The following is a 17,689-nucleotide window of genomic DNA, read 5'->3' on the forward strand; positions in this document are numbered from 1 at the left end:
TCTTATTTCAAATGCAAATATCCACATGTATTGATGTTGGCTTGTGCTGGGCAGGATATGGCCAGACAGCACTTCAGTGGGAGGTTTTTCTGGATTCAAGTAAACAAACAGAAGAAAGCACATACAGCTTTTTGGCAACAAAATAATTTCAAAACAACCTCCATAAAACAGACCAAAAAGATTCCAAAACCACAGAATAAAACTGTGACCATGAATTTCAGTGTCTGAGTACCCTTCTGACAGATAAATGAGTTCCTGCTGAAAAAAGAGAAATATAATACACATATGCAGAGTTGTCTGAGTCCAATAGGAAACATACCTAAGCAAAAAAAAAAAAAAAAAGCAGGATGTAAAATTATACATGCAATATAATAATTACATTGAGATGTTTAGAAAAAAAGGTTGGAAGGAAATATGCCAAAATGTTAACAATGGGGATCCCCAGGTGGCAGGCTTATGGGTTATGTTTTTTTCTGGTTCTTTATACTGTTCTGTACTTTCCAAGTTCGGTACAAGAAAACACATGCAAGCTATATAAGTAGAAAAACAAAAAAAACTGTACTTTCCCAGCTTTTTATAGTGAGCATATCTTGTGGTAACAGTGAAGAAAAATCACCACCTTATTTTAAAGGCACCATCAAATTGGTGACCATCTAGGGAGATAGCACGCAACACAGAAAAAGAAGAAGGAGCTGCAGTGATGGGAACTGGCAGGGAACCCTCAGACTTTGCATGGGACCCAGTCTCTGCCCCTTACCAGCACTGAGACCTGGGCTCAGTTACTTCCTCTCTCTGTCCTCACTCTCCCCATCTGAAGCCAAGGGGTTGAACCAGATGACTTCTCAGGTCTGGTGTAGCACAGATATTTTGTAATTTGGTTGTACTGCCCATTGTTGACGTAGGAGAGACTCTACTGAACACTGGGGGGGAAATGGGGACAAATTAGGGTCTGTTGAGAGCTTAGAACTCCCTAGAATACTCCCTAGAATGTAGTTGAAGACAATTTGCAGATCGTTAAGGTCTGATAACAGAAATGAGAGGCTAGTAGATTCAGAGTTAGAAGGTTTTTCCTCCAGAGAAAAAGCTAGTTTTCTTGAAACTGATAGAGTTTGTCATGGAATTTAGAAGCTTCTGCTAGGCTAGCATGGGTCAGATTATGGGCTCCAGACCCCAGTTTGGCTGTTATCCCCCCTTTGCTTTGTCACTCTGCAGGTGTTATGAATGGAGGAACTTTGGGGACTTCTCTGCTGGCCTTCTTGTTCTCTTTTCCTTTATACAAGGAACTCAAGAAGGGAATCCATAGAGCACGTTGAAGAGGGAACAATAAAAAATGGGATGATTGGCTTGAAGCCATCCCTGTGGAGGTGTCTAGGAAATCACTGACTTAGTGGCTTCATCACTTTATGTGCTAGTACTCTCTCTCCCTCCTTTCTAATTAGTCATGGGAGTTCTGAATTTTGTATTCTGTGACTGGTAAGCATTTGAGAAATTCTGGGAGGAAGCTGAAAGAGAAGTTTCTCTTGAATGTTAATCTCCTTTCAAAGGCAAGATTTTATTTTATTTTATTTTATTTTTATTTATTTATTTTTTAGTGAACTTTTTAAAAAAATATTTATTTATTTATTTGGCTGCGCCGGGTCTTAATTGCCGCACACGGGATCTTTGTTGCGGCATGCAGGATCTTTTAGTTGCCACATGCGGGATCTTCATTGTGGCATGCGGGATCTTTTTAGTTGTGGCATGTGGGCTCTTAGTTGCGGCATGCGGGATCTAGTTCCCTGACTAGGGATCGAACCCGGGGCCCCTGAATTGGGAGCATGGGGTCTTAACCACTGAACCACCAGGGAAGTCCCTCAAAGGCAAGATTTTAAAATAACACACACAGCATAGTTTTAATACTTTTAGGAATATTTATTGTGAGTTCTTAAACCAGGGCAGGAAAACACCTCCCATCTGACTAGCAGACTGACATGGCAGGGACACTCTAATCACAGATGTTGGCAAAGAACTCTGTTTCACCTGTTGATTTGGAAGAGCTGATGGGGTGTCTGGGCAGATCAATACATTTTCCTAAAGAGAAATGAAGCATGAAAAAAAAGATTGGTTCAAGCTTGGAGGCCACAAAGTGTGAATCAGATAGCTTATCAAATTCATGAATGAAAAACACCGCCCCCCCCCCAAAAAAAAATAGCCCTGCTGGGCTTTGAATCGATGTTGTCAGATGTGACTGTCCATTCCGAGTGATGTGAGGTTCAGCTGGGTCTGCTCTTGGGCAGGTAGTACAGGAAAATGTGCTGATATTGGCTGATAGTAATTTTTTAAAAAATCATTGTTGTGTATATGATCACTTTGATGAGCAAAAGCGTTTCTTTCTTTCTTTCTTTTTTTTAATTGAAGAAAGTAGTAAATGAGAAATGTTAACATTTCATAGTATAGAAATAAAAATTAATTCACCAACCCACTCCCAGAGGTAGCTATTCTCAAGCAGGTAGTGTGAGTCCTTTTAGACATTTTTGGTGCATATATAACTATATGCCTGGGCTTATACACACACACATACATACACACACAAATGAGATTGTATCCTGCAACTTAATAAAGGAGTTTTTAAAAGAAATCATTTATGTTTTCAGTAATATATTACCTTTGATTCCCCTGTATTACTCAATGCTCCTGAACAAAAATAATAATAAAACGATTGGCCTGGATGTGTGCTAGCTGAGTGATGTGCTTTCTTCATAAGTATGCTTTGTATTTAGCTAATAAAGGAACTGCTGTTAGGTAAAGCCTAATTGTATGAGTGAGGAAAACAACCTGAAATTGAAGTGTGTCATCTGGCAATGAATTTTGCCATGGTTGAAAATTCACTCTAAGTATGTTCTGACATGTTTTCATAAATATGTTGGAGAAATAGGCAATTTAGAATTGTCAGCCAACCTTTTCATCTTGCCCAATATCAAGTTCAAGGTCTTCAGCATTGTTTGAAAAATACAACAGAGTGGAACAGGCTAAGTTAGGTTCATTCACATGGGTGATTTAGATGACATGCTTGTCTGAATTCAAGATGCCCTTCTCTTTAGACCTTCCCCTTGATCAGTACACATGCCACTTGGACAGCTCTAATCTACGTACAAGTGTAGACTAGCAGTGCTCTTTCAAAGCAGTTTTGCTAATTAAGATACCAATCTGACACTTTGTTTTTTTAAGTTTAAAAAATAGATTCATAGGGAATTACCTGGCAGTGCAGTGGTTAGGGTTCCGTGCTTTCACTGCCAAGGGCCCAGGTTCGATCCCTGGTTGGGGATCTACGATCCTGCATGCCACTCGGTGTGGCCAAAAAAGAAAAAGGACTTATAAAGTTTTTTTGTTTTTTGGGTTTTTTTTTTTAATAAATTTATTTGTTTATTTATTTTTGACTGTGTTGGGTCTTCGTTTCTGTGCGAGGGCTTTCTCCAATTGCGGCGAGCGGGGGCCACTCTTCATCGCGGTGCGCGGGCCTCTCACTGTCGTGGCCTCTCCCGTTGCGGAGCACAGGCTCCAGACGCGCAGGCTCAGTAGTTGTGGCTCACGGGCTTAGTTGCTCCGTGGCATGTGGGATCTTCCCAGACCAGGGCTCGAACCCGTGTCTCCTGCATTGGCAGGCAGACTCTCAACCACTGCGCCACCAGGGAAGCCCTGGGTTTTTTTTAATAAATTTATTTATTTTATTTTATTTTTGGCTGCATTGGGTCTTGGTTCCTGCGCGCGGGCTTTCTCTAGTTGTGGCAAGCAGGGGCTACTCTTCGTTGCGGTGAGCGGGCTTCTTCTCATCACGGTGGCTTCTCTTGTTGCGGAGCTCTAGGCTCCTGGGCTTCAGTAGTTGTGGCTCCCAGGCTCTAGAGCGCAGGTTCAGTAGTTGTGGCACACGGGCTTAGTTGCTCCACGGCATGTGGGATCTTCCCGGACCAGGGATCGAACCCTTTTCCCCTGCGTTGGCAGGTGGATTCTTAACCACTGCGCCACCAGGGAAGCCTGGGACTCATAAAGTTTTAAATGATCTGGAAAATGATAGATTGAGCACCCGCATTTACTTTTCCTCTCTCCCAAAGCCACTCTAAAACAACAGTAAATTGATCTTATACACACACACACACACACCCTCAAGGACAAATAGAATAGGAGAGGAGAAAACTACAACAAAAACATTTGAAACTGAAAATCCAATGGATGAGAGCTAACTAATTAGGCAGATATGGGAAGGCAGAATTCTTAGATGGCAGTGAGGGTGGCTAACTCCATTGGGTCCCGATTTATACCACAGAACCGCCAAAAGATTTAGCAATTGACAGCACCAGCTGCTGCGTGCAGCCTGGGCTGAGGTCAAGCTAAAATCAGGAGTTGAAAGTATGTTTAAGCAGTCAGATCACCAAATCTCCCCATCTGAGCAACTTATGGCTGCTCTTCTCCCTCCAGTAGAAAAACTGAGTTTATTCCCTGGAGAGGGTAGAACAGTCTTTGGACTGGAGAATGCAGGCATAGTTGGAAAATTTACATAACAAACAGGAGACCTGACTACTCCCCACCCCTGCCCCCAGCCAAGCCCTCTTCTTCCTTTCAGCTCCCAGAATACTGGCAGTCAGACGTAGACCCTCCTAGCGGGAGACTGGAAGATTCTTTTGGGAGGATCTGTCCAGCCTAAGAGGAAAGAGCTAGAGAGAGTGAGGTCACAGGTTCTTAGAAAAATTGTCTTTTATAATCTCAGAGAGATGAAAAATTGCATTACATTACATCAGGATACTATTAAGGAAAGAAAAGTATTTAGAAGTAAAAAAGATAATAGTAGGAATGAAAGCTCTTTAGAAGGGCTGAAAGATAGAGGAAATATCCCAGGGAGAAAATGTTTAACATAGGTGGAAAATGGGAGGGAAAAGATAAGAATAGAGGACCAGTCCAGAAAGTCCAATATTGGAAAACAGGAGTTCTAGAAACAGAAAGCAAAGGGAATGGAGGGGAAGAAATAATGACCTAATACAAGAAAATACCGAAGAATGTAAGAATATTAGTTTCTAGATTGAAAGGGCTGAGTACTCAGCACAGAGAATGAAAATAGAGCCTCATAAAGGCACATGGAATTCACAAACCGAGGTCAAAGAGAAGATCCTAAAAGCTTCCAGGGAGAGAAAAAAACCAGAATCAAGAATCTACTGCTTGAACCTTTAACAGCAGCACCAGAAACTAAAAGACAATAATGTAGCTCCTAAAAATTCTGAGGAATAAATATATTTCCAACTTAGAATTCCATATCAAGACTTGTTATCAATCAAGTGTGAGGGTAGAATAAAGACATTTTTTAACATACAAGGTTTCAAAAAATTTATCTCCCTTGCTCCCTTTATAGGAAGCTGACACAGGGTATCTCCACCCAAAGTCAGGGAATTATCTAAGAAAAGGGCAGGTATAGATATAGAAATGGGGTTCAGCAGGAGAAAGGGCAAAAGCTTCCCCAGCATGATGGTGAAGGGAGGTCCCAGGATGCCAGCTTTGCAGCAGGTGTAGGGACCACCAGTCCTGCTTGGAGCAGGTTGGTGGGTTCTGGAAGGTACTCCTCAAGAAGATAAAATTGATACATCTTTGTGTCTGAGTGTGTTGAGAAAAGGCTTAGGTGGAGAGTTTGGAGTTGAATAGAAAACTTAAAAAGACTACTAATTGACAGAAAGGAATAATAAGCATGCCCTTTGGCTCAGTTGTGAATATCATTTACCTAATGTAAATATGAATATTGCACTAAATAAAATTATAACATCACTATATTGGAAGGAGTAGTAATAGAACGTGTATGGAATGAGATTAGGATGGTGAAAGAGAACTTAATCCTAATCTTCCATAATTAGAAACTTACAGATAATGCATAAAAGTGAAAAATCAAGACATAACAATGTGAACATTCCCCTATTCCAGAAGATCAGCTGAAAGAGTTGAATATGACTGCCTCTGGGGAGTGGGGAATGGATATGTCACCTGTTGCTGGGGTGGTAGGAGCATTGTGGGACTGCTAGTAATAATAAAAAAAGAACTGTTTGACTCTTGAAGTGATGTTCATGTATATGTTTGATAAAAAGAAAACCACATTACAAAATTAAGTTTTAAAGTTGCTACGCTGAATAAAGCATTTTATCAATTCTCAGTTGTTACGGTTTTTCACATTTTTATAGTATGACAAATTAGGATGCATCCTAAAATGCCTTAGACCTAATGAAATATGATGGCTCAGGATTCTGATAATGTATCTTATTTGGGGATGACATGAGTATAATACTTTTTTTTTTTTTTTTAATTAAAGATTGCAGGCCTAAGTCTACCTCTTCCTCCCAAAAAATTGATTGGTAACATGGATCGTGAGTTCATAGCTGAGAGGCAGAAAGGTCTTCAGAACTATCTCAACGTTATCACCACAAATCATATCTTGTCTAATTGTGAGCTGGTTAAGAAGTTTTTAGATCCAAACAACTATTCTGCAAGCTATACTGGTAAGTAGAAGGATCTATCAGCTACAGTCCCGGGACAAAAGAGGCACTTTTCTTTGCTGGAGATAATATACGTGGGAGAAATTCTCCTTCCAAATGGGGAGATGTGTACATCTGTTACAGGGTGTTATTCATTTACTAATAATTACCTGATTGTATTTTTACCATAGATATATAAGAAGAAAATTGTTCTAAAATGTTTGTGATGTCTGTTTAGAAAAATATGGAGGAGAACTTATTGTCTATGTACAGAGTCTTGTCTTTATTATCTTCCCTGACAAAACAGAGAGTAAATAGTCCACAATAATCTATACAGTAATCTCAATTTGATTTGTATTTGGCTCTGTTTTTGTGTTTACAGTATATACTATGCCTGGTTTTTCTGGGAATTACTTTAAACACAACAGTGATCCAGAAGTGTTCTTTCTGTGTCTTCCCAGTTGCTCGCTGAAATCTACTCTGTGCAAAGCCTAAAGAAGAGGTAGTTCTCTTCCAAACTTTCCCTGGGTCAGGGTGGCAGCCAGGGGCCTGAGTTGGAAAGGGTGCCAGTCACACACAAAGCTAGCATCAGTAATGTAAGCTCATTGTCAGTAGAATGAGTGATTAAATATTTAATACACTCTGACGTGGCCTTGAAGAGACCAATAGAAACTGTTGTAGAACTGAACCAGTGACTAGAATTCAACTGGTTTTTTAAAGCTAAACCATGCTTAGAGTCTAAGTGGAACTCTGGGTATTATTAATAAGCTGATTTCCTTGCTAAGAGAATAGATTGTTTACAGACTACATTTTAGGTCCTCAGAACGCTGCTTTTGAAGTAATTGGAGGGAGACACTTATTTCTGTGTCAGATAGAGGGAAATAGAGGACTACTTGTCAGGCACCAAACTTTTCTGCATAATATAATCCACCTGGGGAGCTTTAAAAACTCCTGATGCCCAGGCTGCATTCATGCCAATTAAATCAGAATCTCTGTGGATTGGGTTCGTAATTTGTAAAGCTCCCCTAGAGATTCTAATTGCCGCCGAGTTTGACAACCACAGTTAGAACTTGCTACTGACAGTGTGGTCCTCTGACAGCAGCACTGGCATCACTGGGAGCGTGTCAGTAACGCAGGATTTAGGCCCCAGCCTAAACCTAGAATCAGGATGTGGTTTTAACAGGGTTGCCATGTGGTTTGCATGCATATTAAAGTTTGAGAAGCCTTGTCCTAGAACGTACCTGCCATCTTCTAATGGAAGTGCCTGTAAGAAAAATGCGTTTCTAGAATGCAATCAAGTGAAGGAAAGTTAATTTCAAACTCACATTTACTGTAAGTAACAATGAATTGTTACAAGGCTTGCATCCTTCCCCCATGTGTTTCTCGGTTCACATAGGAGAAAAGGGGCTCCCAGGACAGTTCGCATTTTTTCAGAGTAGATCTCGCTTGGCTTTCATTTCACCATGCTTTATTTACCTCACTTGTTCTCAGAATTATCAGATCATGGGCCTTCTGGATTGACTTTTTTTTTTTCTTAATTTTATTTATTTATTTTTGGCTGAGTTGGGTCTTCGTTGCGGTGCGCGGGCTTCTCATTGTGGTGGCTTCTCTTGTTGCGGAGCACGGGCTCCAGGCACGCGGGCTTCAGTAGTTGTGGCACGTGGGCTCAGTAGTTGTGGCTCACGGGCTCTAGAGCTCAGGCTCAGTAGTTGTGGCGTACGGGCCTAGTTGCTCCACGGCATGTGGGATCTTCCTGAAGCAGGGCTCGAACCTGTGTCCCCTGCATTGGCAGGTGGATTCTTAACCACTGCGCCACCAGGGAAGTCGCTGTATTGACTTTTATCAAGTCAGTCCCAACCCAGCCCTCTTCATTGGTTTGTCCACATTTTTTCCTGAGGGTGTCTGCTAATGTTCTCCTAGGGCAAGCATCAAGGTGTAGTGCACACGTGATGATGCCATTCATTCCATAAACCTTGACTGTCTGCTCTGCCTATGCCACGTGCTGGGTGCAGGGCTGGGTGTTGGGGTGCAGGTGTGAAGAAGTTGTGCTCCCTGTTCTCAGGGAGCTTATACCAGAAGTACCTTGAGTTGCCAGGGGTCAGAGCTAGCAGGGATCTTGGAGCAGACGTATCAGAACTAACCCTCTTGTTTTATTTCTTAGTGTTATTTTTTTGATTTTGTTTTCCTTCCAGTTTTATTGAGATATAATTGATGTACAGCACTGTATAAGTTTAAGGTGTACAGCATAATGATTTGACTTACATACATTGTGAAATGATTATCGCAATAAGTTTAGTGAACATCTCTCATCTCATAGAGATGCAAAATTAAATAGAAAAAAAATTTTTCCTTGTGATGAGAACTCTTAGGATTTACTCTCTTGTTAGCTTTCATATATAATGTACAGCAGTGTTAATTATATTTATCATGTTGTGTATTACATCCTTAGTACTTATTTATCTTATAACTGGAAGTTTGTACCTTTTGGCCACCTTCATTCAATTCCCCATCCCCCTATCCCCTAGCCCCCACCTCTGGTAACCACAAATCTGATCTCTTTTTCTATGAGTTTGTTTGTTTTTGAAGAATAATTGACATACAACACTGCGTTAGTTCCTGTTACACAACACTGTGATTGGATGTTTCTATACATTTCAAAATAATCATCATGAAAAGTTGATGATGTCAACTTACGATATGTCACCATACAAAGATATTACATAGTTATTGACAGTATCCATCCACGTGGTTGCAAATGGCAAGATTTCATTCTTCTTTGTGGCTGATTAATATTCCATTGTGATACTTAGATTGCTTCCATATCTTGGCTATTGTAAATAATGCCACAATGAACATGGGGGTGCATATATTTTTTTCTAATTTTCATTTTCATTTTCTTCTGATATATACCCAGGAGTGGAATTGCTGAATCATATGGTAGTTCTACTTTTAATTTTTTGAGGAACCTCCATATCATTTCCCTTAGTGGATACACCAAGTTACATTCTCACCAGCAGTGCACAAGGGTTCTCTTTTCTCCACATCTTTACCAGCACTTGTTTTTTATTTGTGGTCTTTTTGATGATAGCCCTTCTGATGGGTATGAGCTGATACCTCATTGTGTTTTTTTGTTTTTTTTAAATGAAAGCTTCTTTATTTATTTATTTATTTATTTATTTTTGGCTGTGTTGGGTCTTCGTTTCTGTGCGAGGTCTTTCTCTAGTTGCGGCAAGTGGGGGCCACTCTTCATCGCGGTGCGCGGGCCTCTCACTATTGCGGCCTCTCTTGTTGCGGAGCACAGGCTCCAGACGCGCAGGCTCAGTAGTTGTGGCTCACGGGCCCAGCTGCTCCGCGGCATGCGGGATCCTCCCAGACCAGGGCCCGAACCCGCGCCCCCCGCACTGGCAGGCAGACTCCCAACCACTGCGCCACCAAGGAAGCCCCCTGTATATTAATTTTGTATTCTACAACTTTACCGAACTCATTGATGAGTTCCAGTAGAACCCTCTCATTTTATACATGAGTGGCCCCCCCAAGAAGGGCCTTACCTAGGGTTGCAGGTTTGTATGATTGTACAAGTGTCCAGTGTCTGAATGTTTCCCAGTTGAAATGCTCCTCAGCCCCTGGAAGGTTGTCTGATCCCTGTATTTCCTTCTATTGTACTTCTCTCACATGCTGCTCTTGTCCTGATCTTTCCCCTCTCCCAGCATGGCAGATAGTCAGGAGTCCAAAGCAGATGTGGGCAGGAGTATAAGAAAATTGTCAGAGACTCCTGCCAGAACTCAAATGCTCAAGAAGCTGCTGCTATTTAGAGGGCACAGTCCTGATGAAACAGTAAGGGATGGATGCTGTTTTCAGAGAAGTGCTGATTTATTTCCCCCTTTGCATGAAATGTCAGAACTTGTCTTTCCTCTATGCTGACTCACCAGCAGCCTCAGGAAAGGGAAACCCAGGCCACCTCCTCCACACCATCTTAATTGAGCCATTCCCCGAAAAGCCAGACAGACTTGTTCAGGTTTCCCAAAACTTACAGCGTGGCTCCCTGCATACCTCAAACTTCTGGCACTTCCCTAAGCAGAGCCAGTTTCCCTTTAATATGGATAACGTCTCTACCTCTCATCAGTTTCCAAATGGTCTGTGCTCACCACCCAGCTTCACTGCAGCAGGATTTGAGTTCTGCATTCAAATGTGGCCGAAATCACCGTGCTCACATTCCTGCCTGTTGCTCTGACTGAGCCCGAAGGTGCTTTGTTGGAGGGGAACTGTTGATACCACCCGTTCCCCAGGGGATGGGTGAGTAGGAGCTCGGAGGACATCAGCAGCTGCCTCCTCTCCTCCCTGGGTCCCCAGCTTGGGATTGCTGGTCCCTTTTTTCTTTTTCTTATGTTTTCCTTATGACCAAATTCACAGAAGGGAAGTATAGGTGCTTGGTGCTTTGTTGAGGGCAGGTTTTGGGGTGTTCCTTTGAATTAGAAAGTCTAATTGAGGGCCAGCTACTGTACAGGGAAAACAGGTGTCTCCCGGTCATGACAGGTTTGTGTTGGGAAACACATGCATGCACGCACACACACACCACCTTATTCATCTTGTTAGCAAGGTGCTTCACTGCACTGTAGCCGTCTTTCCACCGTAAACAACTCGGTAAGGAAGCTTTTAATGTCCATGCAGAAGTCACTTGGACCAGAAATCAAGAGGCCTGCATCCTGGTCCCAGCTTTGTTATTAGCAGCATCTCCACTCTGTAGGCCTTGAGGTTCCGACCTATGACACAGGAGGTGGGGGTGGGGAGAGTGGACCAGGTAGTGTCGAAGCTCTCTTCTAGTCCTAAAAGCCCAGGAATGCTGTGAACAGGTCAGATAGTAGTGGACTCCAAGATGAGGGGAAGGAGGGAGTGAGAGAGGGATTGGGCAGGAGGGGAGGGTGGGAGGGAAGATGAGATTATATTCAGAACAAGAGCAGGATGCTTCAGAGAGGCTGGAGGCCCACATCCGCTGTGCAGGCCGCTGCAGTATCACCCGCTGTAGTAGTTTGGGGGATCTGGAGCCCAGTCGTGGGATGGGAGGAGTCAGTGTTTATTCCCTTTAGTCATCCCACGGGGCTGGGACCTAGGACGTCAAAGGCTGCACACAGTGGGGGCAGCTGGTACGTTCTGAGCTGAGAAGTCTGAGCTCTGTGGGAAACACAGGATGGAGTTGAAGGCATTGCTCTGCATTTCCTGTCTGGGGCTTGTTTATCAGCATCTACTGAGCGTGCAGCTTTTCCCATGTGTCAGTGCTAGAGAAATATAGGGCAAATGCCTTCCTTTTCATGGATTTCATGTTCTAATGGGAGAGAGTGTCCACATCCATTGAACATGTATTGAACCCTTAGTTCTTACTTCATCAACTATTTATTGAGTACCTACTGTGTGCCAGGTGCTACAAATACAGCACCAAGGAATGAATAATCTCCTAATCCCATGCCCACCCCATGGCACTTCTGCAGGGAGATTGACAGGTGAAGACTGTGGCAGGTTAAAAACATGGCAGCACCTTGAGGGTGGGGGTCAGGGTGCAGATGATCCAGATCTGAAGATGGAGGAAGGCTTCCCAGAAGAGGTGATACCTACATGGAGATCTGCGGGGTGAGTAGAAGTTAGCCAGGCCAAGAGGCAAGGGCCAGTGCTCCCAGAGAGAAAGAAGTATTTTTGTATGGCTGTGGGCTCTGCCCTGTTTAAGATATTTCTTTCCAGCTAGAGTTCACAGTCTAGTGGAAGACAGTAGCCCTAATGTGAGACAGAATCCCATAGGAGAGGGACAGTTGTAGCACCAAAGTGTGCAGAGGAGGGAAGAAGGGAGGGAGTCCTGGCTAGGGGAGAAGCAAATTTGGGCTAAGCCTCAAAGGATAGATGGGTAGGAATAGAAAATGCCAAGGGGTGGAGGTAGGCCAGTCTTCAGGGGCCTTGGCAGGCAAATCTCAGTGAAAAGAGTGTGAGGCTCATACACTGTTGGGGGTAGAGACAGAAGGGTAAGGTAGAGCCAGAGCTAGAAGCTTGGTCTTGATTTGGTAAGGAAATGGGGCCCCAATAAAGGCTTCTAAGCAGAGGAGTAGATGTTTAGGTTTGAAGTGTGTTACCTGAATCTGGGGAGAGAAGGGATTAATATTGGGAGCATGGTAGTCATGTGATTTACTTGGCAATAAATCATAGTTCAGAGGAAAGAAAATGTCCTGTCTACAATTCCCTGACCCCAAAGGTAAAAAAAGCTATTTTCTAGTCCTTAATTTGCCAATAACAAATCTACCATATTCCACTTGCTCACAGCTGTTTCCCCCATTCCTAAAACAATGTATAATATATAGTAGCATACAGTAAACATTGTGGAATAATGATATTGTGCGGAATTATGAGTCACTGTTAGTTTTGAACCAACTGTCCTTTACAGCCTCTGAGAATGACATTGTATCCCATTTAGAAAATTATTTTTCATAATCCTTCTCAAAGTTGTTATGATTTTCACGTAAAAGAATATCTTTTTAAGTAGTTTATGTTCAAGTTATTTTGGAAATACTGAAAGCACTTTATACCCGCATTACTTCTAGAGGAGGTTCAGGGTCCCCAGTGTCGGTTATAAAAATTCATCTGCTTCTGCCACTCTGAACCTCTCCAAATGGGTGGTCACGTTGGAGTAGTTGAAACAAATGTAAATGGAGCCTGTTCTGTGTCTGTCATCTCATGTTCTCTTGTGTGTGGACAACACTGACACTTTACATATTGAGTCAGTAAGATTGTTTTCTTCCCCAAATCTCAATTCATAATGTACTGTAAAATATATCAAAATGATATTGTTTGCCTAGCTCTCGGCATAGTTAATTCCAGACTAGGTCATTTTGACACATGGAAAACATTTCTGCTAAATCCCTCGTGCCTGGAATGTAACTAATGCTAAGCAGAGGTGCAGTTCCACAATGAATTTGCAGGATTGCTGTTTGCTTTCAGGGATCCAGTGTGGCTTCATTCACTCACTACATTGAGGGAAAATAGCAAATTATAGATGTTGCTTTTTGCAGGAAATGTGAAAACACAGTTATTCTGATAATTTCTTTATACAGTGAACTTTAAAGAACTTCCTCTTTTCATTGTCTTCTTAGAAGGGGGAAACGTTCTCATGATAAACAAACACAAAGAGAAGGGTGGATTTTTTTTCCAGTAAGCAGGCGTACGGTAATTTCCCACCATAGAACCATATTGTTGCTGTACATGGATGTTTTTCTAAACACTGGCTTTTATTTCCAGTATGTATATATTTAAGGCTAATTGCTTCTTTGTTGGTGAAAGCTATAATTTCATGAGGAATGAAGGTGGGATAAATATCACTTGGAGCAACATTTAATGCTATTCCAAGCTGAGCTTACCATACGCTTTGAGTTTTGTGCTCGGGTTGTTGTCTGGTGCATATATTGAATTCTTGGGTTAAGCCAACTAGTTTGCATATTTTAGATCTTCCAGTTTAAGTAATTATTCCATTAGTAATTACTTTCTTTTCTTTAATAAACTTTTTATTTTGGAATAATTTTAGATTTACAGAAAAAATGGCAATGATAGTACAGAGTTTCCACATACCCCTCACCCATTTTGCCCTAATGTTAACATCTTTTGTAAGCATGGTACATTTGTCAAAACTAAGGAATTAGCATTGTTACATTACTATTAACTATAGTTTTATTCAGATTTCACTAGCTTTTCCATTAATGATCTTATTCTATTCCAAGATCCAATCTAGAATCCCACATTTTATTTAGTCTGTGTTCATTTTTTTATAATTAAGTTTTTCAAGAAGGTCATAGACCATAAGAATTTCATTTGCAAGAATAATATCTTAAGTGTATGGCAGTTTCCTGATAATGTTTGACTAATGAGTTTCTAAAATATCTTTGCAGAGATTGCCTTACAACAGGTTTCCATGTTCTTCCGATCAGAACCAAAGTGGGAGGTGGTGGAACCATTGAAAGACATAGGTGAGAAACTGGCATGCCCATTCTGTTAAGAAAGATCAGAGAACTGGGTTCTTTGTCATGCTTTCTTATAAGTATCCCAAGGAAGTTTTTATGCAGGTGAAATGCATAAGAAATGCAGGTGATTTGTTTTTCTTTTTGCCTCCGTACTGTTTGAGGATGCAGTCCTTAAGTTTTATTACTTAATGAATCTTGGTTAAAGCTCCATCTGAAGATTTGGATGGTAGTAACTAATAGTTTCAGAACCATCATTCATTCTTGTTTTATCTTTTTCACTAAATCTAAACTGAAGTGCTGTTTTCCCTTTTCCATGAGTAGAGTAGTTTCTTTGCCTTTTTTTTTTTTAGTTCAGCTTTTACCATGTCAGTATTACGAAATAGTTGTTTAATGGTGCCTATATAGCTATGAATAATATTTCCAAAATTAATTTTTATTAATTACTTGGTCACCAAAACATATCAGTTGGTGTAAAATCATGTAGCTATAAACACATCTCTGCTTTTATGACAGGTTGGAGGATAAGGAAGAAATATTTCTTGATGAAGATTAAAAATCAGCCAAAGGAACGGCTAGTGTTAAGCTGGGTAAGCTAGTTTTTTTTACTTCAGGCTCATTTCAAGGACTTCAGATGGGTTTATGAAAGCAGATATTGACAAGAGAATTACAAAATTGTATTGTGCTCCTGAGTGATGTAAAGGCCTCCTTAGTCACACATCAAAGGAGAGTCATTTAAGTCACTTTTTTATGCATTTGGTAGTATCGATGTGATTATATTTGATCAACTAGTAAACATTTGGAAAAAAATGCAAACAGTTTAAAATAGTTCTCTGGAACCTCTTTAGGGTTGACAGTTTGGCAGTTTGTTTTAAAGAAAATACTTGGGTAATACTTTGTTTTATCTATCACTTTGAGAGTTCTAGTGATACACTTGATAAATGGAATTAGGTAAGATTACAGTTAAGTCCTAGTATTTGTATGTTTATATGCTATCTCTCCAGAAAGGCCGTGAGACAGCAAGAATTAATGTGGTTTTCATCTTTGGTTTACAGTTATATATTTGGACAGATTAAAAAGAGGGAAAGACTCGCGAATTCCCTGGCGGTCCAGTGGTTAGGACTCCCGCGCTTCCATTGCAGGGGGCACAGGCTCAATCCCTGGTCGGGGAACTAAGATCCCGCAAGCCATGGGGCGCTGCCAAAAAAAAAAAAGAAAGAAACATGAAAAAAAGGAAAAAGGAAAGACTTATAAGGAGTTTTTCTTTTGATGACCAAGACAGCACCCTGATATTTCTTCCCATGTTTGCAGGCTGACCTTGGTCCTGACAAGTATCTGTCAGATAAAGATTTTCAGTGTCTAATCAAACTTCTGCCGTCCTGTTTGGTGAGTACAAGTCCTTCTATTATTCTTGGTGCTGATGAGAGATTCACAGTGTTTTCTCATGAGTGACCATGGACAGAAGAGCTGGAAATAGTCTCTAGGCCTGAGAATGGAGAGGTACAGTGGATTTCATTTCAGACTGAGAGCGCTCAGGGCTACTCCCATAGATCAGAGGCCATTTAAATGACATTCATGACCTCTAGACAATCCATGACACATGTGATAATGTAAATGTAGTTTTTGTGTTTTAAGCCAATACCAGAATAGGAAAGCAGCCACTTCTCTGAGCCTCTTGTTCTTGGTAAGGACGTTTGTATCAGTGAAAGAGCTGTTTCCAGCCTGAGAAAACAGAACTGATACAATTTTAGGTAAACTGGATGAAGGATTCTAATCGAAGGCTTTCAGTGGAAAGAATGTCATGAGTGTATTTCAAAATATATGCAGAAATTTTTAAGGAAAAGAGTAATCTGGCCAGAAAATTGAGTTAGTGTTAATGTTCTTTATCTGTTTTATGCATGAGGATGTAGGACCCTTGAATGAGCACAATTACTCTGACCTGTCCAGTTGGGTTAGCAAGTTCATTCTTTTTTTTTTTTTTTAAGTTTGTTTGTTTGTTTTTGGCTGTGTTGGGTCTTCGTTGCTGCACGCGGACTTTCTCTAGTTGTGGTGAGCGGGGTCTGCCCTTCATTGCAGTGTGTGGGCTTCTCATTGCGGTGGCTTCTCTTTGCGGAGCATGGGCTCTAAGCGTGAGGGCTTCAGTAATTGTGGCACGTGGGCTCAGTAGTTGCAGCACGCGGGCTCTAGGGTGCGCGGGCTCAGTAGTTGTAGTGCACGGGCTTAGTTGCTCCGTGGCATGTGGGATCTTCCTGGACCAGGCATCAAACCTGTGTCCCCTGCATTGGCAGGGGGATTCTTAACCACTGCGCCACGAGGGAAGTCCTGGCAAGTCCATTCTTGAAGATAGAGTGTCTTGTCAGGCTAGCAAAACCAGACTTTTAATGAGGTGTGATGCCTGGCCAAAAAACAAATGCTGTGGTCTTTGAGTTTGATTAGTTGTGTCACACAGGCTGTGAGCACCCAATTCTAAATTTCTTTTAATGGATGTGCTTTTTAAAAAGAAGATAGTGCAGGACTTCTCTGGCGGTCCAGTGGTTAAGACTCTGCACTTCCGCTGCAGGGGGCATGGGTTCAGTCCCTGGTTGGGGGCACTAAGATCCTGCATGCCATGTGGTGTGGCCAAAACAAACAAACAAACAAAAGTAAATAAATAAATAAAAAGCTGGTGCATATTAATTACAGAAACTCAGAAAACACAGATAAGCAAAAATAAAATAAAACTTGCCCATAATTCCAACCAACCAGAAGTATGAACCAAAATGTCCAGTTGTTACTTTTCTAGAATTTTATATGATTATATTTGAAAAATTACATAGATATTGTTTTAAAACCTGATTTTTTTGTTGTTGTTAATGGTATACTATGAACATCTTTTATTGTTAATAAATATAGTATAATATCATTATTACTGGCTGCATTAGAATTATCCTTGGCTCTAACTCAGTTCACTCAGCTAATCTATTAGACATTTGGGTCACTTCTAGTTTTTTGCTCTTATTAAAAAAAAAAAAGCCATAGTGAACAATTTTGGCTAAACATTTGTACCCTTCCTTAATTATTTTTATAAGATAAATAGCTAGAATTAATTAATAAGTAATTGAAGGAGATTTTTTTGACACTATATAAATAGCCTGTTCTTTATCAAATCCACTAGTTTTAGCATTCATAGAGATTTTCTAATTCCATCATTCCTCTTCTATTTATTAGTTGGCATTCTACTGT

At 41.1% G+C, this 17,689-nt stretch overlaps 1 protein-coding gene across 7 annotated transcripts in view; it reads left to right on the plus strand.

The window, feature by feature from the left end:
- PXK (PX domain containing serine/threonine kinase like) overlaps positions 1-17,689 on the plus strand; it is a 73,811-nt gene that overhangs the window by 28,458 nt on the left and 27,664 nt on the right. For all 7 annotated transcript variants that reach the window (XM_082412277.1, XM_082412278.1, XM_082412275.1 and 4 more), the window contains exons 4-7: positions 6,320-6,506; positions 14,399-14,476; positions 14,984-15,057; positions 15,779-15,853. In XM_082412277.1, the coding sequence (XP_082268403.1) occupies positions 6,320-6,506; positions 14,399-14,476; positions 14,984-15,057; positions 15,779-15,853 (414 nt within the window). The remainder of the gene's footprint in view (positions 1-6,319; positions 6,507-14,398; positions 14,477-14,983; positions 15,058-15,778; positions 15,854-17,689) is intronic.

This window comes from Balaenoptera physalus (genome assembly GCF_965194825.1).
Source record: "Balaenoptera physalus genome assembly, chromosome: 11".
Classification (NCBI taxonomy): Eukaryota; Metazoa; Chordata; class Mammalia; order Artiodactyla; family Balaenopteridae; genus Balaenoptera; species Balaenoptera physalus.